The sequence below is a fragment of the Euprymna scolopes genome, chromosome 12 (assembly GCF_053919585.1).
Source record: "Euprymna scolopes isolate OS-2025 chromosome 12, ASM5391958v1, whole genome shotgun sequence".
NCBI lineage: Eukaryota > Metazoa > Mollusca > Cephalopoda > Sepiida > Sepiolidae > Euprymna > Euprymna scolopes.
Window position 1 is genome coordinate 82,616,063 of NC_136493.1, and position 26,895 is coordinate 82,642,957.

At 34.2% G+C, this 26,895-nt stretch overlaps 1 protein-coding gene across 1 annotated transcript in view; it reads left to right on the top strand.

Annotated features, from left to right (window-relative positions):
- LOC145291381 (dynein heavy chain domain-containing protein 1-like) overlaps nucleotides 1–26,895 on the top strand; it is a 494,383-nt gene that overhangs the window by 252,956 nt on the left and 214,532 nt on the right. The window contains exons 55-61 of the mRNA XM_080137171.1: nucleotides 3,267–3,507; nucleotides 11,994–12,125; nucleotides 12,678–12,856; nucleotides 14,747–14,936; nucleotides 20,650–20,805; nucleotides 22,354–22,472; nucleotides 25,150–25,309. Coding sequence (XP_079993297.1) covers nucleotides 3,267–3,507; nucleotides 11,994–12,125; nucleotides 12,678–12,856; nucleotides 14,747–14,936; nucleotides 20,650–20,805; nucleotides 22,354–22,472; nucleotides 25,150–25,309 — 1,177 coding nt within the window. The remainder of the gene's footprint in view (nucleotides 1–3,266; nucleotides 3,508–11,993; nucleotides 12,126–12,677; nucleotides 12,857–14,746; nucleotides 14,937–20,649; nucleotides 20,806–22,353; nucleotides 22,473–25,149; nucleotides 25,310–26,895) is intronic.

The window sequence follows — 26,895 nt, forward strand, 5'->3', positions numbered from 1 at the left end:
TGCTTCCATATTTCTTGGAATTTTGCCGCCATTACTTTTTTTTTTTTTTTTTTTTTTTGACACGAAACTAATTTTGTTGCTACCATGGCCATATTTTTGGATAATTATTACCTTTTTTAGCAAAAGTTAAGTACATTTATTGTATTAATTCATTATTTTAAGACTTTAACTTAATACTTCACTTGGAAATAATTTCAGAAAACTTATATTTCTCTTGCCAGTTTGTCATGATTAATTTTTACGTGAAATATACGGTTTTTCAGATTTTAAATAAAATTATTCCATGTATTTTTTATTTCAAACGCTATTTTTTCTTTGAGAAATGAACTTTAAGCTGTAATCTTTTAAACATAATAAAAAAGTAACCGAAAATTAAAAAAATATTATGATTAACTGGCGTTCTAAACCAGGTCCCATACCGAAGCAGGCATTAGAATTGCCTGTACCTACCCAATACATAGTAGTGATTTTGAAAAAAAAAATGACTTGGGTGCCATCAGTTAGAATTGAAACAAAAACAGCTTTTCAACGTTATTCGTTACTATGTGAGCTAAAACAGCATACATATCAAAGCTTTATAAATTAATCGACTTAAACGTATAAATGTATATTTGTACATGTGTAAAAGTAACACGTTTAGTCAAGTTCCAATTTTTCAATTTGGACCCCTTAGCAGCTATTTTTACTGGCTTAAAACCAAATCAAATTTGTTCTGTCGATCATTATCCCTTATATATCAAATTTCAAGTCTGTAGATTAAAAATTATAAGAAACAAATAAGGTCACTTTATATATATTTATATATATATATACATATATATATATATATTTGTAGTCATCCACATACAGTACTGTTTTTTTGTATCATAACTCACCAGTGCAGTTAGACTAGCACCTATCCCAAGCTAAGGATTGAACCTAGAACCATCGTGTTGATAGCTAGCAGTTTTACCCATCGACCCACAGGAGTGGCACCCGTAAATAACATCAACAAATGCCAATTTCAAACAAACATTCATCCACCACTTTTATAGTGCTCAAACCGCTTGTTTACAAACAAACAGCGAATTTAACCTTTTAGCTTTTTTACTGTAGACACCAACCCAAAAAGTTGTCAAGAAACAAATCTACATATCTATAAAAGTGAACGTGTCTGTCTGTCTGTGTGTTTGTCCGTGTGTCTGTGTACATTTCCCAACGCAATAACTCTGCTAAGTTTAAGTCTACAGACTCGAAATATGATATACAGGATACTGAGATTTGGGAAAATCTTTGTAATCCGTTTTCGGCCAAAAATTTGGCTGTTAAGGGGTCCAAGTTCAACGATTTGACCTTTGAGAACTCTACCAAACTCCTCCGCCAATTTTGGGTATAATCAATTGAAATTTTAGATATGGGTTCCTTGGACATGGATCTAACTTAATAACTCAATTTGAGCCCTAAACAAGTAATGTTAAGGGGTCAAAGTTAAAAAGAAATTTACCTCTGCAGTCTCTACCAAATTACTCAGACAATTTCTGGTCTAAACATTTGAAATTTGATATAAAGGGTATTCAGAGATAGGGCTGCTTTTTAATCGGTTTTGGTCGAAAATTTGAGCTACCAATATATAAATGTATGTATGCTTGCATGTCTGCCTAAAACTTTCGACAGAGGTGACGGATTTTCACAAGATCAGTATCGTTTTGAAGTTCGACCCTTCAGACGAAAAATACCGAATAATTGGCTAAAAACATTTATTTCTTTACCCTCAACTGGGTACTTTTCTACAGGGAGGGGTCGCTTTTTTCGCCGATATTTTCGAAAGTCATCTCTTTTCGATTGCCTAGCGTCACTCCCAGTTTGATGGTGGTCGTAACGTTTTTCCCCCGTTCTTTTCCTCCTTTACGGTACAGATTCGAGCCTGCCTTCCTACTATCATTTTTAAAATTCTTTTTGCTCAACATACACCTCCAAACACCCGGGCAACACCGGGCTGAAATGTTAGTATATTATAAATAAATGCTACCAAAGGCAAGATAAATTACTCTTCTTCCTACCTGGATAAGCTTTTGGTTTTTTAACTTATTTTAAAGTCTTTATTAAGTTTGAAACACAAGTAGTGGCGAGTTGCTAAGTTAAAACGACAGTAAGATGGTGGACGTGAGGTGGTCATCTGTGGATTCTCGATAATCGCTGAAAACTCAGAAAATGAAACAAAATACTCAAAGAAATCCACCCAATAAAAGTCACAGTTTCTTGACCACTATTTTTGTTTGTTGTGTGTGGTAAGAAATGCCATAACTTTTTTTTCTGATTGACTTTTTTTTTTCTGTTTTTTTTTTAATTTTTAACACGCATTTTTTATTTAATTTGTTATACAGAAAAACAGAGATGATTGACTGAACTTGGTTTAAATTATCTTGTTTGTAATTTGTACTTAATAAATTATACAAATAATGAAATTTTATACATAAATTATAAAAGTAATTAAGACATTCTTAGTTACTTTTATAAATTTCTTAAGAAAAATCTGAAAAATATCCCTGTGCGGCATATGAAAATTGATAAATAATTTTTTACAAATTTTTCATTTGTATAAAAAAGATTTTTTAATACAGATTTTATTTTTTAATGAAAATTGATAAATAATTGTTTACAAATTTTTCATTTGTATAAAAAGATTTTTTTATACAGATTTTATTTTTTAATGAAAATTGATAAATAATTGTTTACAAATTTTTCATTTGTATAAAAAAGATTTTTTTATACAGATTTTATTTTTTAATGAAAATTGATAAATAATTTTTTACAAATTTTTCATTTGTATAAAAAAGTTTTTTTATACAGATTTTATTTTTTAATGAAAATTGATAAATAATTGTTTACAAATTTTTCATTTGTATAAAAAAGATTTTTTTATACAGATTTTATTTTTTAATGAAAATTGATGAATAATTTTTTACAAATTTTTCATTTGTATAAAAAAGATTTTTTTATACAGATTTTATTTTTTAATGAAAATTGATAAATAATGTTTTACAAATTTTTCATTTGTATAAAAAAGATTTTTTCATACAGATTTTATTTTTTAATGAAAATTGATAAATCATTTTTAGCAAATTTTTCATTTGTATAAAAAAGATTTTTTTATACAGATTTTATTTTTTAATGAAAATTGATAAATAATTTTTTGCAGACATTTAATTGATTTATGAAAAACTGACAAATTCAAATGCAAAATTTCGATTGTGTTTTAAGCATCAACCATTTTTTTTTTCTTTTAGAATTTATTGTTGGACAGGAAAACAAAACGACACTGCATGTCCCCTTTGCAAACAGCAAATCATTTCTTGGAAATAATTTTGTGTCGAGATAAGGGATCAAGCATCGTGACAGGAAAAAGTGGAAGTGTATCAAGTCCAGCATCAAAAATAGGAAAAGCGATGAATTTCATGAAGAAAATGATGACAAAGCAATCGCATATCATTTTCATTGATGACTTGAATATGGCACCCAAAGAGAACGGTAAATTGAAGATTTTTATTATTAGTGAGAGCAGAGCATAAGGAAATCTAAAAACATTGATGAAATAATTTCAAACAGAAATGCCGATATATAGCACTGTATTCGAAGCGTCTTGTCTATCTGCTTAGCAAGCACCAACCACTGTGACGTCAGCAAAAAAATGGGACTCTTTACAAATAGTTTCAGCATCTATGGTGGATTTTATCTAAAAAAAAAATTGTATTTCAAGAGAGAATAATACTTTTCTATTATTGATAATAATTTTACCCTTCACAACGAGTGGCATTTTAGAATTTTTTAGTATTTTTTATACGTATGTTATTTCTTTATTAATTTGTCTAAAATGATTAGAATTGTATCGGACACTGTAAATCGATTGCATGATGCACTTACAATCATGCAATTCATCGATACCAAGTTTGCAAGTATCATATCTTGTCAAAATCAACAAATTTTCCAGATTATAAAAAACTGAAAAACTATCTGTTCAGTATTTATATTAGTTATGTAAGTTTTACATAAATTGACCTTTCGGTGGTATAATTCATGAAGGTGATTAAACCACCTTTCGGTGGTATTCTCTCATGAAGGTGATTAAACTAGTATGGTAAACTGGACCCACTCCATGACTCTCTAGAAAATTATTCAAGTTTTTTCCAAAAAAGTTTTCTATAATCGTAAAAGTTGTTACTGAATTGAAAGTGCACCATTTAAAAAAAAACATTGCAATGTGTGTAGATGATTTTCAGCATAAAATTTAAAATACATCCCTTAAACATTTCAGAATTGCCAACCGGAAGTGATTTTCAATTTAGTTGTATTTAACATAATTTCACTTTATTCTAAACATATGGTTAAAGTTTCATTAATCCAGAAAATGTAACAGCTTAATTTCGTGAGATATTTATTTCAATATTTTTTTGGTTGTTAAAAATGAACATAAAAATGGTATACACTGTAAAATTCAAAGAGAAAAAAACGAAAAATAAAAAAAAAAGGGAACAGGAAACTATTTTCTTTTTGTTTCTCTTTGCAGTAATTTCATTTTTAAAATAAATTATTTGTCTCATTTAAAAATATATTTATTACAAATATTTCACTCGACTATCAAATGTTTATGAAAAAATTCAAATAATATTTGGATAACTAATCACAAACTACTACAAATAGACTTTGTTTTAAGAGAAATAAATCTTCAGTTGACTTACTATTTTCAATCAATTATTGGGAAAATATTTAAAGAAAAAAATAGTTAGTAAGATCTACAAATGTATTTTTACTTTTGCAAAAATATATGCACATATTGCATGGGTTTTATAGAAGGGTAACTCGACTTAAAAATTCAAAAATTTTGAAAGGAAAAGCTCTATAACTAAATATTTTAAAATTTTAAAAGAATTGAAAACAGTAATTGTATTACAATCTGAAATTTAAAACAAAATCAGTAATTGAACCAGAATCATGAAAAATTCTGGAATCATTTCATCACTCATTAAATTCCTTATAAATTTTAATTGCAAATATGTTTTTGTTGTTGTTAATATTTGAAGAATAAAGAAACTCGTTTCTAATTATTTTGATTTCAAATTTTATTTTGTTGAAAACGTAATTAAATATTGGAACAGGTTGTGAAAGCATGTCAAGAATGTAACCAGTGTAAATAATATTCCATGATTTTGTTGTAAAGAATGGATGATATGGACACTATTGGGAGCTTTCAGATTAACTCTTTTTTTTTTTTTTACTATTTCTCAATTATATTGAAACTAGCATGAATACCCAGTGTTGCCAGGGTCGACATGATGTTCGGTTTGGATGTACCTGCTATACTAAGGATATTGAGCAGTTTTTCATCATTGTATGTCAACTCCATCATTACCCCAACAAAAATTTCAAAATTAAAAGAACGGATGATAACACGAAAATGTAATCGCCCCTCCTCCCCCCAGAAGTACATACATGACAAATTCTCCACCAGATATTTCGGCAGAAGGGATGTGAACAGAAGCTATTCTCAGGATATTGAGCACCTTTTTATGACTATATACCAGTTTAAGCGAATTTCTTTAATGCTGCCTCAGTCTGGAAAGATTTGTCTTTACGGTCTGTTGCAACGAAAACAAACTGTAAATAATTCAGTTTCAAAAATACCAAAGTAGAAATACACGCTTTTATAACTTTAAGGTGTTATTAAAAGGAAAAAAATTAGTTACAATGTCAAAAAAATGTGAAAAAAAAAAAAAAAAAAAAAACTGGTAAAAAATTGTAAATGAATATTTTGCTTTGCTTTCGTTTTAAATAAAGAATCGCAGTTGAATTGAATTGTTTGTTTATTTTAAAATAAAAATCCATTGGACCACAACGTTAATTGTGAAATCACATTAGAAATTATTTTATTTAAATTAATTCCAAAAATAATGCTTGAAAGTTTGTGAATTATTTTTAGTTTGATTATCCGCCGAAAAAGACCCCCCCCAAAAAAAAAAATTGGCGCCCAGGGGAAATAACTCAAATCGTGTTATAAAAAAATCGATGTCGGTAAAAATAAATTAAATTAAATATGTTATCAATATAAATCAAATTCAAATAACAAGCTTAAAACAATTATCTCACTATAAACAATAACTAACATACTGCTATTTAATAAAATCGATTTTCCTTAATGTGAAATGCAAATGAGGTCACCTCTTAATCGTATATTTTGCAAGAATCATATTATATATAGAAATGAATGAAATAATAAAGTAATTGACCTTTTGTATATATTAATCAGATTGTGAACAAACAAACAAACTGTAGAAGTGTAAGCCATTTTGAGTTTCATATGGTTCGCTGTTACACACAAGTGGTAGCAGAAGTGTAAGCCATTTTGAGTTTCAGATGGTTTGCTGTCACACACAAGTCCTGGTAGGTGACTTGTTTGTAGTAGACAGTTCCACAGAGCAAAATATTCTTACCGTGTCGAAACCCGGGAAAGAACATGTGAAATTGCTCCAGAAAAGGTTTAATATTTATGAAGCAATTCTGGCTTCTGATTGGTTTGTAGCAGAACGTGAATTATTTGATTCGTCAGTTCTTAGCAGCATCGTTTATAAATAGAATCGTCCGACTGTGTGGGATCATACCCCATTATTCCACCAAAATATTGCAACACAAACACAGGAATACAAATTTATATATATAGATGTTAAAATAAGAAAAAGTAATAAAGAATAATACTGAAACTTTTCAAGTTTTTTATTTTTGTTTGTTTTACATATTTTGTTTTAATCAAAGAAGAAATAAATCAATCCAATTTAATGTCTTTCATTCAGTAACATTATTAAAAGCATTTGTTACTTTAGATATCAACAAACTTCTTTCTACTATGATATAGATATATTAATTTATTAAAACAAGGAGAAATAAATTCTTTCGGCTGTCGCTTTAATTATTCAACTCTTATTCTAAAAGATGACATTTACAAAAGTCAAAAAATAAATTTCAACTTCTGCAATTCTATAAAAATTAAATTCTAACTTAGTCAAGAATTAATTATTGTTTCAAAGGCTCGAGATGTGTTTGTCGATTGCCAGTTTCTCCTTCATATATTTATATGTATTGAAAAACAAATTAACAACTCAAAGAGAATACAAAATTCAACAAACAGTTGTTGTTCATGAATACAACTGGGTCTGCTAGGAAGTTGTGTCCCTTAGAATTTGTATGCAAAAAGAATCGGTAAATGTTGTGTGTATGTAGAGAGGAAAATTTATGTACTGGATAGAATGGGCTTGCATGAAATGCACATGAGCTATTCACTATGAAATTGAGTCCACAAAAATGTGCATAACACAGTCTTAGTAAAACATGTGTATGTGTGAGTAGAGAAGTCTTACATACCATGTAAAGTGTGTTTGTAAACATGCACATTTGTGTGTGGGATATTCGTCAATGCCAGACGCTGATGAAAAGTGTGGCAAAGATTGTGGGAACGCAGGATTGCCTCTTAAACGGCCTCAATGTGCGCTTTGCCGACGCAGCATCATAATGCTGAAAAGAGTCCAAGATGCCACCTGCAGCCTTATATAACAATGCAGTCTCGCAGAATCTTGTGTGCTCTCACACACATATGCAAATTTGAAAGACTCTGTCTTTTATAAAAACAGGCCAATGGAGCAGATAGGAACAGACCTGAAAACGAGTCTACAGAGAGTACCAACGGACGATGCTGCTGCAGTGAGCTGAGGTTTTGTGTATTCTTTTTTTTTTTCTTTGCAACAACAAGCTATTTCGGCATACATTTTTTACCATGGACAGATTCGACCTGAAGCTGATACCAGAGTTTGACGGGTCCCCAGCTTGTCCTTCGGTAGTTGAATAGCTGGAGAAGGCCGAGCGCATTTGCCGGTTGTGCAAAATTAAGGATCCAGCTATGGTCATCCCATTGAGGCTCACTAAGGGGGCTTATGCTGTATACCAGTAGCTCAGGGATGAGGTGACAATGGAGCAGATAAAACAAGCATCGTACAGAGCATTCAGTGCAAACTCTTTTATTGCCTGGAGGCAATTCTCTGAACGTCGGCTTCAGTCAGGGGAGACTGTGGACGTCTACCTGGCCACCTGAAGAAGCTTGCTGCTCCCTTTGGCGGTGCAAGTGACTGAATATTGGCATGCACCTTTTTGTCTGGGCTCCTGGATGACGCCTGTCAGTTGTTGCAGGTGTCGTCGAAACTCAATGAGCTTGGGTTGGAGGAGTTGTTGGCTAGAGCCAGAAACATCCTAAAGGACTATGTGAAGCAGGTCTCGGCAGCGGTTGATGCACTGGAATCGTCTACAGAGAGTCCATGGTGCTACAAATATGACGGCCCCAACCACTTCGCCAGAAACTGCAGAAGCGGTGCGAAGCACACCCCGGACTATGGAGCACGGAAACAAGGACGTTGTCACCGATGTGACAAGCCAGGCCACGTAGCATGGAATTGTTCGGGGAAACAGATAAAGGGAGGAAGCCACAGCACTAGCACCCACCCCAAAGCAACTGAACAAGGCGCTTCCTCTAGTGACAGTTCAGCACTGGTTTACACCAGATGCACCCAAACCCTCATACACAAGAAATGTTGCACCGCATGGACGAAACAGAAGGTCCCATTATTAACCATTGGCAGAGGCTCGCTGGTGTGGTGTAGGGTGAGCATTATCCATATAAACATTGGCGATGGCCCCCTGGTGTTGGTGGTCGACAGGGAGCTTCTTGGAAACGACCTTCTCCTTGGAATGGACACTGTTACACAGCTGGGTGGAATCACTGTGGACGGCGCCGGTGATGTGAGCTTTTCCCAACACGAGGAACAGGTCAGTGTGGCAATCACTCTTGATGAACCTGATTCCACGCGGAATACGACAAGGGCACAAGTGTGTGGACCGTGTCCTAGAAGTGGTTGGGCAACCAGCCACCATTGTCCTTGCAGAATCGGCTGACGGAGTATCCCCCCCCGCGTGGCACAGGGACCAGTACAAGGCAGAACTCAAGGTTTGGATGGATAATGGCTGGCTGGTTCTGTACCCAGAAGATGAGCTCAGGCCACCAAGGGGGCTGATCCCCTTGATGGCCATCAGGCAAGAGAATAAACAGAAGGTCCGACCCATCATGGATTACCCAGAACTCAATGAACACGTCAACCAACACATGGTGGGGGCTGACGTCTGTGCACATAAACTGAGGGAATGGCAGCAGGTGGCATATAAGGCAATCTTGGATCTGTGAAGAGCCTACCTGCAGATACGTGTCCAGAAATTGCTGTGTCCATTCCAGATCGTTGAGATCAAAGGGACTTGCTATTGTTTGACCAGGCTGGGGTTCGTCCTAAATGTGACCCCAAACATTATGACAGCAATTATGCAGGTGATCCGGCATCAGGATGACGCCATGCGACAGGTGACATCGTCATATATTGACAAACTTTTCGTGAAAGAGAGCCTCATGTCTGCCTAAGCAGTGAAAGAACACTTTGAGAGCTTCGGGTTGTTGTGCAAGAGCGCCTGCAAGATGGAGCAAAAGTTCTTGGCTTGCATGTGAGCAGCAGCGCAACACGGACTCTGCTAGGGAAGAGGTGATGACATCCCAGAAGTTCCGTCCAACATCACGTGTCGGAGCGTTTTTTCCATCTGCAGAAAACTGGTGGGCCACTTCCTCATATGTGGGTGGCTCCAAGTGGTAGTGGCGGCCATAAAGCAATGTGCAACTTCCATGTCAATGGGATGGGATGATGAGGTGTGTGATCCCGCCCTGTGAAGCATGCTGGTGGAAGCTGTGGCCAGAGTGACTAGGATGACCCCGTTTGAGGGAGCTGGTGCGTCGACGGAAGCGAGTTTACAGTTTGGGTGGATGCCAGCTCACTCGCCTTTTGCGTTGCTCTGGCGGTTGACGGATTTATCGTAGAAGATGTCTGTTGGCTTTGGCCGGAAAATGATGCCAGGCACATAAACCTGGCTGAGCTTGATGCTATACTCAAAGGGGTAAATCTGGCACTTCAGTGGCAGGCCAGAGTGCTACACATTGTTACAGACTCTACATGCGTGCATCAGTGGATAACTGATGCCTTGAGTGGGAAATCACGGTTGACAACGAAGGCATCAACCAAAATGCTAATACGGAAACAACTTGCTACCCTGACTGAGATCATCAAGGAATTCAACCTGGCCATAGATGTGACACTGGTGCAGTCCTGTCAGAATCGCGCAGATTGCCTGGCCAGAGTGCCACGCCATTAGCTGAACCTGCCAAAAGAAGTGGACGAACATGCACCTGTTAATTGCGCTGCAGTGGGGCATCGGCTTAACCTGGGCCGTGTTTCTGATGTCCATTGCCAAAGCGGGCACCCCAGTGTAAACCGAACCCTTTACTTCATCAGACTGGTCGCTCCCTATGTGTCAAAGAGGGATGTGAAATCTGTTGTGAGGAGCTGCGAAACCTACCAGTAAATCGATCCAACATCCATCCAGTGGAAGAAGGGAAAACTGAGTGTGAGATGAAATTGGAACAGGCTCGCAATGGACATAACTCACCACAACAGCGGGCATTTTTTGACGCTCATCGATTGCGGACCATCTAGATTTGCATTGTGGTGGCCCCTTCACCGGTAGAACTCGGCCGCCGTTGTCCATGAGCTAGAAAGTGTCTTTCTTGAGTATGGTCCCCCTTCTGAGATACTGAACGACAATAGCACTGCCTTTGTTAGTGAGCAGTTCAAACAGTTCGCAGATGGCTGGGGTATATGTCTGTGATTTCGGTGAAATCACAGAACTGTCAAGACCATCGCAGCTAGGAAGTGGTGTACGGTGCCTGAGGCGGTCTATTGGTATAATGTCACCTCTAAGGACGACATTTCAACCTCTACTGTACCAGCCGAAGCACTGCACAGGTACCACATCAGGGTGACAGGCATGGAGACCAGTCAACTGCCCGAGCCGGAGGTGACGAGGGAGGGTATCAAAGAGGAGGATGTCGTCTGGGTTAAGAAACCCAGTGGCCAGTACACCACACACTATGGAACCGGGCATGTTACTGAGGTGATCAGCCTGCAATCGGTGCAGGTTGACAGGGTGCCCCGTCACATCAAAGATCTTCAATCGACATCACAAGTGCAGCCGCCACTCAGCAATGAGAGCAAGACTGGATCTGAGACCAGTGAACCATCATTCTGGGTTACGCCAACTTTTCAACAGCGGCCCTGAGATTATCAGCCTTAGGTTCACCGACCCTGAAACCAAGGACGAAAGCACAGGCGAGGACAAAGCCCCGGTGCCCCTCTCTGAAGAAGTAATCAAAGAAAAAGGTCACTGCGTCTCTGCCCTCTCTGTGATGATGATATCAGGAAGGAGTCTGGCGAAAATTGTGGGAATGTAAGCTTACCTCTTAAACGGCCACGGTGTGCACTTGGCTGACGCAGCATAATGATGCTGAAAAGTATTCAAGATGGCACCTGCGGCCTTATATAACAATGCTGTCTTACAGAATCTTGTGTGCTCTCGCGCACATATGCAAATTTGGAGGACTCTGTCTTTTATAAAAACTGGCAACTTGAGCAGATGGGAACAGACGTGAAAACGAGTCTATGGAAAATACCGACAGACAACGCTGCTGCAGTGAGCTGAGGTTTTGTGTACTCTTTTTTTTCTTTGCAACAATAAAAAGGAGATAGCAAAGGTGTGGTTTGGTGAGGCAGTCTGTTCAAGGCCAGGAACAGGAAGAGAAAAGGATTGAATTTGCCTTTGTGAAGCTTTTTATAATCACTAATAGTAGTGAGGCCAAAGGGAAGATAACTTGGATCTGAAAACACCTTCTGATAGTGAGTCTGTAATTGTGTTAGAAAATGGAGGTAATCCTAGAATAACTTGAAAATGTTGGACATTTTTATTCTATCATTTCATTATTTTCTCATTAACATTTCTGCCTAATTTGTATTTTTAAATGTGAATAAAGAATATATTAATTTTTGATTTAGGTTGTCAACCAAGCTTAGAACTTTTCCGACAAGTGCTCAGTCTTGGAGTTGTATTTGACAAACAACAACATCAAGAATCTAATGTGCATCATTTGAATTTCTTGGCAGCAACTACTTTACCTTCTGCGCCTGGTACGTCTTGCTTTGATTGATCCGCAGTGTAGCACTTTTCATCCAATGCTTAACAGTACATTTTGATTTTCACATATGCAAAAGAATGAAAGAAAGAGTCATTTTTCTTTCATTTTTTTTTCTCATTTTTTTTTAGGAATTAAAAAATTTTTTTTTTTTGCTATTAATTATTTGCAGTTTTTGTAGCAACGTCATAAATTCATGCATTTTGAATTAAATTGTAATTAAATTATATTAAAATGTAATTTTCAATGAATTTTCCTCTGTTTACTAATCAAATTAAAGACTTTTGTCTTAGATTTATACACAAAAAATATTAATGTATTAAAAATAATGGAATATCTTTTTTCTGAGCTTTGAACTTTACGTTTATATCCACAATTTGGGTTTAGTTTGGATTTGCAACTTTGTTTCAAATAAAGTATATTAAACTTACAAGCTATTCCTCACTAAGGAGACGCAGCTCTTTTATTTCCATACATAACTGTTGTGTTGTAGTATTAGTTTTGTTTTCCTGATGAATCTATTTTCATCTTTTTTGTGTTCCATCAGGTGCTGGACTTGGCCACCACTGCCACGTGATGAGTAGTCGACTCACCCGATTGTTCTTCAACATCACTTTCCACACGCCAACATATGAACACCTGAATAGCATATACTCATTTAACCTTTTGCCCTGGTTGGACGAACTTCCTATGTTTTTTGTACGACATCCCTCAGAAATGGCAAAGGTAAATTGATACATCATTGCAATTTAAATCTTGCAGCCAATAAATTTTGGAAACATCTTTTTAAAACAAATGTTGTTGAATGAAACCCAACACTGCAAAATGATTTTTCTTAAAAATTGAATAAACAAAAATATTTGTAAATTATCATCATATTCACTTCAACATCCTTCTTACATACTATCATGCATTAAACTAATCTATCTCTAGACAGGTCTTTATTTATCCCTCTTTCTCTCATGTCAATTCTTATCCCTTCTGTCCATATTTTCCTTGGTCTCCTGTGAACTGACCCTGCTACCTCAACTGTTTTACACAAGAACTCTCATCCGTTCAATCAAGCCAAACCATCAAAGTCTTGTGCATACATTTCCCTATACTGTTCAGATTTAAGCCTATCATTCTTATATCATTTTTCACCATGCAACGCATGTCCTTAACCTTCACTGACCAAGTTTCACTTCAATACATCATTACACTGCATACACATGCCTGACAGACTCTTTCCTTGATTAATAGTGATAATACTCTCTAGTCCGTAATGGCAGAATTTTCTTGAACTTAAAATAAAACTGAAATAAATAAAAACGACACAAGAATTTAATAATAAAAGAAATGTTATTACTTTATCCGATGGCATTAATTACACATGCTTGTATTGACAAGTATGTTTCAGAACAAAAAGAAATATATAATTATCTATATCGTTTCCAATCGTACATGTCCACTCACAAAATATTCTCTATTCACTAATGATGCCATTGTATTGGTCAACACATGATAAATCTGTCTGACATAAGAATCACAATTCATGCACAACTTAAAACACGGGAATCTTTCTCTGAAGTCATTAGATCTAAGGTTGTAGTTAAGACTAACATTACACATCCATCGTATCATCCATTGTGTCTCTCCATGCAATGTCTTCAGCCTTCACAGATCAGGTTCTTTTCATTATCACACTGTATATATGTGCCTGACCCTTCCCTTAGAGATAACATTCTGCTGGATAGCAATAGTATAAGTTATCTGAACTTACACCATCTCTTCCTCTTTTAAAATCACACAGGCATCAGCTCCTCCCTGTGCTCCAATGGTATCACTAAAGTAATAAAACTTCTTGACAACCTCAGTAGGTTTGCCATCAAATTTTTTTAAAAATGTTAACTCTTTTTTTAACTTTTGTTCACCCTAAAAAATGTATATTGCCACTGGAGCATAAGAGACTACTGTGATAGGGTCAAGATTTATAAAGTCAACTCGGTAGGGAGTTGGGTAGCAAGATGTTTGTACATATTACATGTAAATTTTTGCATATTCATACAGTCGGGAAACAGAGAGCTGGAGTGAGTTCCAAAAGTAAGCTATCAGGGTAGAAAATCTGTTATCATCTAAGGACCTCTACAGAAAAGGGGTGTGATTTTGTTGCTTGTAGTGTTAGTCGGGGTATTTACATCGAGTTGGCACCAGTGCTACAAGTTCGTTGGAGTACATTTTATTAAAGTACTTGTGAAACAAGCGTTGATAGTACAAGAGTTCGATTTATAATCGTTTGTTTTGAATTAATGGATTTTTACTTTTTGACTTTTAATCTCTCTGTAAAAATCCTATGTTTATTGTGCATTAGAAGAGTTTAATATTTAAATGTAATGTTTTTTTCGCAGATTGGTTGGTTCATTAATCGAAAATAGAAAGTGAATGATCGATAAGGGGCATGCTAATGAACAATCTTAACAAAAATACGATATAGATCAATTATAGTTAATATCGATTATGATTTATTGAATTGTTTTCCAATAATTAAGACAATAACCAATCAAGATTAGAAAATGTTGCTCATTCGATAAGAACGACACATGTTCATTTTTTTGTTCTTTTTATTTGTTGTTGTAGGCAATCACTCAAATGACGTTGGATTTGTATCATCTAATCAAATGTCGGCTGCATGCATCTCCTGCTCGTCCTTTATACATCTTCACACTTTATGACATTGTACGCGTTTTTGATGGGATTAGATTGTTTACGCCAAGTTCAGCTGCTCAAAAACTCTTCGAAGATCAAGATCGAAGATCTGCTGACCTGAGTAAGTTTTCTTTATTTTCAAGAAATAAATTCAAAAGTTTTCTTTATTTTCAAGAAATAAATTTCAAAAGTTTTCTTTATTTTCAAAAAATAAATTCAAAAGTTTTCTTTTCAAAACATAAATTCAAAAGTTGTCTTTTCAAGAAATAAATTCAAAAGTTTTCTTTATTTTCAAGAAATAAATTTCAAAAGTTTTCTTTATTTTCAAAAAATAAATTCAAAAGTTTTCTTCATTTTAAGAAACAAATTTGAAAGCTGAGTCGAATTCAGCAAACGATTTTGTCTGATATTGTTTTATTGTTGTTGTCTATATACGTAGTTGTGATGATGATCAAATTATATCCAAATAAACACGATATTGTCTCTGAAACGATCGATGTAGCTTATTGTTGTTTTTTATTTTGATTTCTTGGAACATGTAAATCAACTAATTCATTGAATTCATTTACCTCACCTTTAAGGATCGCTTTGTAGACGGGACTCAGATCTCCAAATCAGCAGTAATTATCACTTCCTACACTGATGATTGCATAAGCATGAAGAACTAGTGTCTAAAAAAATAAAATTACTACTGATTTGGATTTATTTGCTATTGCTGAAATAAAAAGACAGAGTATTTACTCGTTATAACATTATTAATAACATTTTATAAAAACAATCCCAATAATGCTAAAAATACATGGTGAAACGATAAATTTGTTGCCCAAAAAAACAACACTATAGCTTTATTTTAAAGCTTTTATTGAAAAAATCAATTCAGGTAACTTGATTATGGAGTAGAACTGACATTTATTCAATGTAGCCGCCTTCAGCCTCAATCACCACTTCGATACGGATCCAAAACTGGGAGAATTTCTTTTCGTATTGGTGATGTTCTCGACGTATGACCAAACAAAATAATCTCTCAGATTCAGGTCTTAAAATTAATCTAAAAAAATCTCCTTTAAGAAAATCAAAGTTGAGCTCTATTTAGGGAATTAAGAAAAAGAAACTTTAGCGAAACGCATCATTCTAACTTCCTATTGTTAGATATTCTAAATGGTATTCATAGGTACTTAATTTCCTTCTAATTATGTAATAGTTACCTAGAGGATATAATATTGCCTGCTAAGCCAAGTATGGTTTTGTAGCCTGCGTTCAAATCTCCTGACCAGCAATAATTATCACTTCCTGCACTGATGATTTTATAAACATGGAACATTAGTGCCTGTAGGCATAAAAATTGGTAATATATATATATATATATATATAATTTAAAGGAGATTAGAACAATAGTCTAAAGAGCTGAGTGTATTTTAATGTAACAGTGAAATTACTAGTTAGAAAGTGCTCGTTGTAATTTAGATATATAATAAGCTCAATAGTTAAATGTCCTAGAGCTAATTCAATATTAAGTAATGTGATTGATAATTTAAAATTTAAAAATCAAATTATAATTAAATTAAAAATCCGTTTCATAAGAAGGAACAATAACAAAATCAATTATCTGTACGATCGTTTCGGAAAACAATGCTTTTTATTGTGGTATACATCAAGTTATGTACAATAATTACATATAGTTTTTTAATAAGCAAGGTCTCCTCGTCAGCAAATTTTGAAGGGTTTTTATTGAATTTAAAAGACACCATAAATAAACCTAGCATTAAAAGTAAGGCAGATGAATCTGAAAAAAATTGAAATAAAAGGTCTGGATTTAAAATTTATAAGAAAATTAATATGGGTTAGAGATAGAAATAAGTAGAGAAAAATATAGATTTGAATTTACATAATAAATTTGCTTTAAAAATATATAGAGATATTTACCTTTTAATTTTTCGCTTTTTGAAATCAGGAATTATGGTTAAAATACTCATTTAGATGTTTGCTATAGCTTTTTATCTTATTGAATGAATAATTTTAAAAAAGGGGGGACGCTCGTGCTGTAAATTATTTCCGTTAGCGTATTTTTGATTTAAAGACGCTACGGTTTATATATAGAATATTGCTTGTGCAATTACATATTTTAAGGGGAGAATTAAAATCAATAGTTCCCAATATCGCTTTAAGAATTTCTAGACTGTCTTCTACTAAATCCATATTTACCAAAAATGAAAAATATTATAATGAAGCCCTTAAAAACTCTGGATATAATTCACAAATTAAATTCATAAATAAAAGTGATAGAAACATAAACTCCATTGAAAATAAACCTATTAAGAGCGTAATAACATATAATATGGCAATGTCTTCCCGTATGCGAGTTAAGAAAAATAACCAAGAGACAAAAAAAGATAAAACCAAATCACAAATATTAGATAATAATACAAATAAACAGCAAACCAAAACCCCTAAACGTAAGAATAGACACAAGGAGATCCTATGGTTCAACCCCCCATATTCCAAAAACCTAGAAACAAACATAGCCAGAGAATTTTTTAAAATATTAGATAAGAACTTTAAAGCCCCCCATAGATATAATAAAATTTTCAATAAGAACACAATTAAAGTCTCTTACTCTACTATGCCTAACCTTCATCAGAAAATAATTAGCTCTAATAATAAGAAAATTAATAAACTACAAAATACAACTATACAAAATACATCAGACTGTAACTGTAGAAGAAAAAATAAATGTCCCCTACAAGGCTCATGTAAAATTAAAAATGTTATCTATAGCTGCACAGTATCAAAAACTCCAAATCTACATGAACCTATTAACAGCCATAACTCAACTACCAGATTAAATAATAACACCAACTTAAACCAATCTACCGATCAATTACTAATCAACCCACCATATAATAATCCAACAACAGACCTAACGGAAAATAATCACAATAAGCAAGAGGTAATATATTTTGGTTCCACATCTGGCCTAATAAAACATAGAATTTCAACGCACAAACATTCTTTTAAAAATAACTCTCTATCAAACCAAACTACTCTATCCAACTATATTTGGCAACTAAAAAACAGCAATATTCCTTTCAACTTAAAATGGCGAATAATTGAGACTTGCAAATCATATAAACCAGGAGATAAATTTTGTGCACTATGTACAAAAGAGACCCTAAAAATTTTAAAATATGAAGATATAAAAAATATAACCAAACTATTAAATTCAAGACAGGAGCTTATATTTACATGTAGTCATAAACGTTGGTTTAAATTTAATAAATATAAACCACCTTAAATCATTAAAAATTACTTATTAGTAAAAATAGATTACAATTATTATTTTTTTTTTTTTTTTTTTTTTAATAAATTAAGTTAGACTAAGTATCTCCCTTACACCCTTCAAATAAATAAAGTAAAGAAAATATGACAATTATCTCCCCTTAAAATATGTAATTGCACAAGCAACATTCTATATATAAACCGTAGCGTCTTTAAATCAAAAATACGCTAACGGAAATAATTTACTGCACGAGCGTCCCCCCTTTTTTAAAATTATTCATTCAATAAGATAAAAAGCTATAGCAAACATCTAAATGAGTATTTTAACCATAGTTCCTGATTTCAAAAAGCGAAAAATTAAAAGGTAAATATCTCTATATATTTTTAAAGCAAATTTATTATGTAAATTCAAATCTATATTTTTCTCTACTTATTTCTATCTCTAACCCATATTAATTTTCTTATAAATTTTAAATCCAGACCTTTTATTTCAATTTTTTTCAGATTCATCTGCCTTACTTTTAATGCTAGGTTTATTTATGGTGTCTTTTAAATTCAATAAAAACCCTTCAAAATTTGCTGACGAGGAGACCTTGCTTATTAAAAAACTATATGTAATTATTGTACATAACTTGATGTATACCACAATAAAAAGCATTGTTTTCCGAAACGATCGTACAGATAATTGATTTTGTTATTGTTCCTTCTTATGAAACGGATTTTTAATTTAATTATAATTTGATTTTTAAATTTTAAATTATCAATCACATTACTTAATATATATATATATATATATATATATATATATATATATATATATATATATATATATATATATATATATATTACAGGGTGCAATGATAAAATTGTCGCTAAAGGAAAGACAGCATGATTCCATTTCCGTTTGATGAAAACCAGTTTTCTGTTTTCGCTGCAGACCATTTACTAGTTGACCAGTTGTGTGCAAATCCTAAGAGCGATAGGAGCTTCCCATCATGTCTGACAGTGACACAATGTTTAACAAGTGAGATTGGAGATGTGCCGCCGTACAACTCATGCTCTCTACCGATCCAAGCTATGGCAACGGGACCATTGCCAGCATCATCAAAATGCAAGTCCAGATTGTTCAACACTTGCGGGCACAGCTTAATGAAGTTTCCAGCCAGGGTTATGATCTTTAGTGTGTTTTTAAGTGAGGGCTACATTGTGCCACATCACATCTTCGGAGTCGGTTTAAAAGTCAACACCAAAGTGTACCTGGATGTGCTGAAGAATGTGGTGATTCCCTGGTGCAATCAGGTGGCCGCTAACAGACCATGGGTGTGGCACTGTGGCAGTAGGACTTGGTGCCGGCCCAAAAGTCCAAAGAGACCTAAGCTTCGTTTCAGGAGTGCTACGAATTTGAACCCTTCTCTCACTGGCTTCCTCTCCTCCCCCGACCTGAACCTGCTGGATTACTTCGTTTGGTCATGCGTCGAGAACATCACCAACATGAAAAGGAATTCTTCCAGTTTTGGATTCGTATCGAAGTGGTGATTGAGGCTGAAGGCGGCAGCTACATTGTTTTTTTGCAATAAAAGTTTCAAAATAAAGCTGTAATGTTGTTGTTTTTTTAAGGCGACAAATTTATCGTTCCACCCTGTATGTTTTAGCTTCATTGGGATTGTTTTTTTTATAAAATGTTATTAATAATCATGTTATAGCCAGTAAATACTCTCTCTTTTTTATTTCAGCAATAGCAAATAAATCCAAATAAGTAGTAATAAATTCAATTCAATAGCTTCAGTGAACTGTGGTAAGTAAATCCAACTAAGTGTATGGACTTACTACAGCAAGTTGTGAGTTATAAAGTAATTTTAATTCTGTTGGAATTCTTTTGTAACAAACTAGCAGGACTGCCGGGTGTTGTCTGGGACAAGAGATAAAACAAAATATGTTAAAAAGTGTGTAGATCATCTTTATATCAAATCACTTATCTCTCTACCACTCTCACTTGTCTATCTTTCGCCCGTACCCGGTTTTTGTTTGTTTCTTTTTTGTTTGTATGTTGTTGTTTCCCCCCCCCCCCAAAGCTCAAAAATGTACTATCTCATAAAAAATAGAGATTAAAAAAATAATTTTAGCTTCATTGGGATTCTTTTTATAACAAAAATGAATCCCATAACGCAATACAACACAATTCTAAAAGATTACAACCAGAAGTTTCAATTATGAAATTTTATAAAAGAAAAAGGGGAAAAATAAAGTTTTCTTTTCTCCATGTAAAAAAAAAATACTTCCACTTCAAATGATAATTGTCTGCCTTCCTCCCAATTTTCCCTTTTTATCTCTACCTCTTACAATTCTTTTTGTTTTTATCTCTACCTCTTACAATTCTTTTTGTTTTTACGAAAATCTTTGTTAAAACATAACTCATTGTACATTTCAAACGATATTTATTCTGATATGCATCAGCAGGATGAAGTAGCTCAGTTCAACTTCTGAATTAAAAGATAATTTGTTGCTGAAAAGTCTTTGAATCAACTTGATTAGTTTTGTGCCATTTTTCTGTCTTTCAGCTACCGCATCCACTCTTGACGGCAGTCTCAATGAAAGGGATCATCAAATAAGTTCGATCAACAATTCTCCAGATTTGCCATTAATGGGATTACTGATTAGATTATTGATCCATGAGTGTAATCGCACGTTTGCTGACAGAATAATTGATAAAGAAGGTAATAATCTGTTTTTATCATTTTTTTATGAGAATACCTTTTATTTTACTAAGGAGTTATCATTTATCAAGTGCCAAAAGCAACTTAAGGTTAAATTAGTGTCAGATGCATAGTGAAACAACACCGTGATGATTTGTACTGATGATGGTTATTGGATAGAATTTGATTATTTAAAAGGGTGGCTTAACAACAATTTATTTACATTGGACTTGAACACAACCAAGTTTTAGTAAGCTGAGAAGTAGTTCCGCTGTATTGTGTTCCATAGACGGGCAGTTTTAGGAAAGAAACTTTGCTCATGGAAGTTTTGTTTAGTTTTAGGTAGGGAGAGAAAAAGGGAAATTATTGACAGTGGTTGTAGATAGACGAGTTTTGTTATGAATGTTTTCGCATAGATATCTGCAGGCCATCACTGCCATTCATCTCTTGCTAACTTTCTCTCTTCTAACACATAATGTTGTCCAACCAGTCACAACATTTGGGATCTCACAATATCCCTTCTGTAAGAAAGCAACGCACAAAACCAAAAAATTCGGGACAATCATCTAACAATAAACTGTTGTTCATGCTATTCTCCAGTTTGTTTTAATTTAATTCTAAACTCATTTCTTTTTATCAGTTCACCTGGGCCCTATGCAAACTTCCCTTCTAGACTTTCATGCACGGCACTGGCTATGTTTTGTTGTTTATGTCAGAGAAATTATGTCTGTTTATTACATTGTGATAAAACCATGTGTTACCTCCCCCCACTAGACAACAAACGCCAACCTCAACATTGTTTCAATGATCTTCTTCTCTTTGGTCTTCTCTTCTGGCCATGTCTTCGTCTCTCACAATGGCAGCTGACGAGGAAGTGTGCACAGGTTCACAAGTATAAAAAAAATACAATAAAACAAAACACAAACTCCGACACATTCTGCAAATATAAGTTGCACTCTGAATATGTGTGTGTGACACCATCGACCTCTACACGCATGTCCACATTTAAATTCTATCAAGGCTGTTGATGTCAGCTCATCTTGATCTCCTAAAGGTTTCTCGATCTGGTTCAAGCCACAACTTGCCTTCAACTATGTCAACCTCGCAATTGTCCTCAACCACTGAAAGACCAATATTAGCTGTAAACTATTCCTAACTGTTGTGAACTGTTGCAGAACTCCTAAAACTGATCATAAACTACCTATAAATATATATCTACATTTAATGTCCAATCTTTTGTCTGCCACACCTTGATTAACAATATTATTTAAGCTTCCTTTTGGATGCATTGGTAAACAACTTCCCCTCCCAACAACTGGGGGGACGTCGATAGTATCAAAACATTAGCAATACCTTGAATTTTTCCAACAGAAGAAATATTGACATCTGTTATTTGATATTATTCCGTACATATATCAAGAGAAGAGATTAAGAAGCAATTGCGTACAATATTACGATAGAATTTGATTTTGATTGAACAAATTATTCACTTGTTGACGTTCATCAGAAAGCCGGTCTAACTTTTGAGAATTTCAAGCTTATTTTTCTTAATTTGTCTATTTTTTTTAGATCACGATTGGTATCTGCAGACGATTGAGCAACTAATCGATAAATATTTTTGTCAATCAAAAGAAACACCATTAACATCAACATTGGACATGATGGTCATCACAGAAGAAGAATCGCAGGTAAAAAAAAATGAGAGATTTACAGCTTTACGTTTTGTTTTTAATTCTCTTTATTCTTTATCTGTCAATAGCTGACAACAAAATGGAGTTTGGTAACAGAAAATTGAGTTCAAATTACTTTGGGTAGATTACGTAATGTTAGAAATGCATGAACTTTGTTTCTTTTTGCAGCTATGAATAAAAATTGTTGCTCATTTTCAATGAAACACCTACAAAACGTATTTTTGTTTTATGATTAAACTAGCCTGATATTTGGAGGTGTGTGTTGAGCAAAAAAAAAAAAAAAAAAAAAAGTGGTAGTAGGCAGGCTCGAACCTATACCGCAAAGGAGGAAAAGAATGTGAAAAAAAACGTGATGTCTTTGCCGTTTCGTCTATCGACAAACCGGAAGTGGCAAAGGTTTAAATTAAGGCTAGTCAATCGAAAAGAGGGGATGACTTTTGAAAATATCGGCGAAAAAAGTGACCCCTCTTTGTAAAAAAGTGTCCAGTTGAAGGTGAAGGAATTAATGTTTTTAGCCAATTTTTCGATATTTGTCGTACGAAGGGTCGAGCTTCAAAACGATACCAATCTCATGAGAATCCGTCGCCTCTGTCGAAAGTTTTAGGCAGACATACATACATACATACATACATAATACATACATACATTTAAACAAACATGTGAGATTTATATTATAGACTAGCGGGGATACCCAGCGTTTCCCGGGTGTTTGGAGGTGTGTGTGTGTGTAGGGCGGGGGTAAAGAATAAGCAAAGTAATAACCCTGTTTAAACTTCTTAAAAAATTGAAAAAAACAAAACAAAAAAACAGCAAACAAACGTAAATCTTCTTTAAAAAAACTCGAAAAAACAAAAACTAAAAAAATAAAAAAAATAAAAAAATGAACGTGGTCGGAAAAACAAAAACAAAAAAAAAAATCACAGAGAAAAGCAAAAAAAAAATGGTATAAATAACCTTGTTTCAATATAAAAAAAATATATATATGATAACTCGGATTGAACCTGCAATCTTAAGATAACAACGTTGTCACTTAATCCATTGTGCTATGGACGCGTGGGCGAATGTAGGTCCGTTTTTATAATATTTAAACGAATTCAAGGTACAACGTCTTTTGCGTGTGTTGACACATGCGTAGAAGCCATCTTGTCAGGAAGGACACGCGGCGATCTAAAAATCTGGAAAAAATAGTGTTTGAAAGTCGGGCAAATTAAATACACGCGAGACTCCCATTGTTAAGTCGTACATATCATCTAGACAGCATAAAAAAGTTTTAAGAAGGAGCGAGCCGACCGAGAAGCCTGGCGAAAAAAGCTTTTTGCGGACATACAGAAAAAGTACACATACATACATACATACATACATACATACACACATTTTCGCTTTTATATATATAGATTAATCAGATATAGAATTCCTGACTCATTCCCACCAAACATCTCGGTCAGATCTTCTAAATAGCCTGGTCCAGAGTGTTCTACAAATTGATTGATATAGATATGATGAGGTCTTTTAACCAATCTTTTTTGTGTAAAGGATTCCATAGGAGAGTGTCCCACACAAGTTTTGAATTATTTTTTCTTAGAGTGTGACCAGCATGCGAAAACCTCCTCTCCTTAAGTGATGCTAAGATAGGAGAAAAGTACCACAATATAGACATTTTCTCTTTTTGTTTCATGTAACTTGTAACATGTTGTGTCAACTGATGTTTATTGCTGTGTCATTAATGCTTATGTGGCACACAGATAGAGACCCCTTTGTTGGAGATGTATTTCCCTATATCAAAAGCCAACCTTATGTTTGACTCTACTTTCCTAGGGAGGCAAACAAATTGAGACATGTTATTGCATTAGCGAGAGTATAATGACACCGGCCTTCAAATGTCAGCTTCCTGTTAGATGGGCGGATTGTTTATAAAAGCGTCACCAATGTCAAAGAAATCGTTGACAGATGGGACAAAAGTTGAATCAATTGTTGGAGTCATGCTGAGAGGAAGAGGGCTTGTTAATACAATTAGTGACTTTGATTTTTCTATATATATATATATCTATCTCTATCACTTTCTTTTTTTTTCTTTTTTTTTTTTTTTTTGAGCATGTGTATTCTTGTTTCTTTTATTCTCTTGCTCACGTTTACACTTCCTCTCTCATTGTTGTCACTGCAAGAGAGAATTCTTCAATAAGTATCTTTCTTTCCTATGCGGCAGTTGCATTGCGAACCAGCTCGACATTCAAGTTTTTATATGGCTTTCAGACGTGGCTACATAAATTACACGTTTGTTCTCTCCTTTCCCCCAAAATGTTCAATTTCCAGTGTTATAACCCAAATCAGTTCAACTTAACATGGTATCACGAGTCAAACAAATGTCTCAAAATTGTAGGCAGGATTCACAAAAAAAAAAAAAAAAACCTTAACACTAACTGCTTGATCAATCAATATAAATATACTTGTTTTGCGTTGGCAAATGTGTGTTGATTCTGATGGTGCTTATTTCGATCAATAAATTTTTGTTGGAGCCGAGATATGTTTATCTGAATTTAAAAAAAGTTAAAAACCGCAAGAATTTTCTTGTCAAACTGATATTGGCATTTCTCTCATTGAAATCATTTGAGTATTTATTGTTGTAGGCTTTGTTTATTAAATAAAAAAATATTTTTTCTTTCTGCTTATTTTCTAGTTTGAGAGTACAAGAACCTCTACAGCAGCTGATGCCTTTGAGCCAAGATCTGCAACCTCCTCATCTGCTATGCCTGCAGATACTTGCAGTGAGGAAACTGTTGGCCATGATAGAACACTAGAAATGAGCTCACATCTAGATGACCCAGACGTAGACTCAGGTAATATTCTCTCTCTTTGAAATCAAAGTTAAGATCTCCGTCATTCCAGTAATTATAAGAGCAAACAGACTTGTGAAAAATAATTTAAAAAACTACCTGGCAAATATACCTGGTGAACCAAGTGTATGAGATTCAAACAATTGCACTTAAAACCACAGTCAGAATCTTAAAAAAAGTTTCTCAGTTGGAATATTTGAGTTAGCGAGTGAATGTTTGGCATCTGGTAGGATGCCCCATCCTCAGCTTGAATAAACTGATGAGAAATTTTTAAAAAGTCAGATAATTTAACATTTGTTGCATAGAATAATATATGTTTATTCATTATTAGCATAAACACCTGGCATTGCTCAGGAAAAAAAGTCGCCATTATAAATTAGGTGAAAATATGAAAGTTACAAGCACCACACAGTAAACAACTTGTTTTATGTTTGAAATTCAAATTCTCTGAAGTGTGGCGTAATAATGAGTAGAAGAGAACTAAATTCAGATCATGTATGGAGTTTTGTTGTCATATTTGAACGTGTAAATCTCTGTTCCATTTGAAAGTTATTGCTAAAATGCAGAAACATATCTGCCATTTGATTGCACCACCTTCACCCTTTCTTCTTCACTGACATGATGTTGCTAGTCTCAGTCTTTTCTATAAATACTATTATAGCATGTGTTCTTCAGAATTGTCTGATCTATTTCCTGCTTTCTTTGTTCCCATTTGTTCGACTTGTTGATCTAGTGGTCTCCATTAATTCGCTGTTTTGATTCCTCGTTGTAAAATAGTTTCCTATTCCAGTAGCTTCTTTCCAAGAACTGCAGACTTATGGAACTATCTTCCTGCTGACTGTTTTCCTCCTACCTATAGCCTCCTGACCATGGTCAATAGGTATTTCATGTTTTAGCAACAACTATCTTCTTGTTAGCTCCTTAAATCAAGTGGCTTCATCCTTTGGCTTGACTGATTTCCATAAAAAACATTGTATGTTCTCAAATTGCAATCTGATTGCTGCCAACATCCCCATATACATCACTTTGTGTACTTTATCGAAGTGTATCCATAAATCAAATTTCAACTTTGCTCCAATAAACAAATTATGGATCAACACACTTTTGGGCCATAAAGACGATCATCAACTGGAATTGTCCGTTTGGAGAAACTTTGGATTTTATTAGACTCAGCAACCTGTGACCGGGAGGGGTCATTAAGGTTGCAACGCAGTCCTGAACTCTGTCTCTGAGTGTGTGTGCCTATGTGTATGTAGTACCAAACTTCTCTGTCAATTTTCAGTCTACAGATTCGAGATTTGACATAAGGGGTGTTGAGATTTGGGAAATTCTTTTTAATCGGTTTTCAGCCAGAAATTTGTCTGTCAAGGAGTCAAAATTCAACGATTTGACCTTTGAAAACTTTACCAAACTCCTCCACCAAATTTGTGTCTAAACATTTGAAATTTTACATGTAGGTTACTTGGACATGTGTTAAACTTTTTAATTTGATTTGAGCCCAAAGTAATAAATGTTAAAGGGTCAAAATTGGGGTCAACCTAACCTGTTACATTCTCATCCACGAACTGCACACACCAAGCATTTAATTT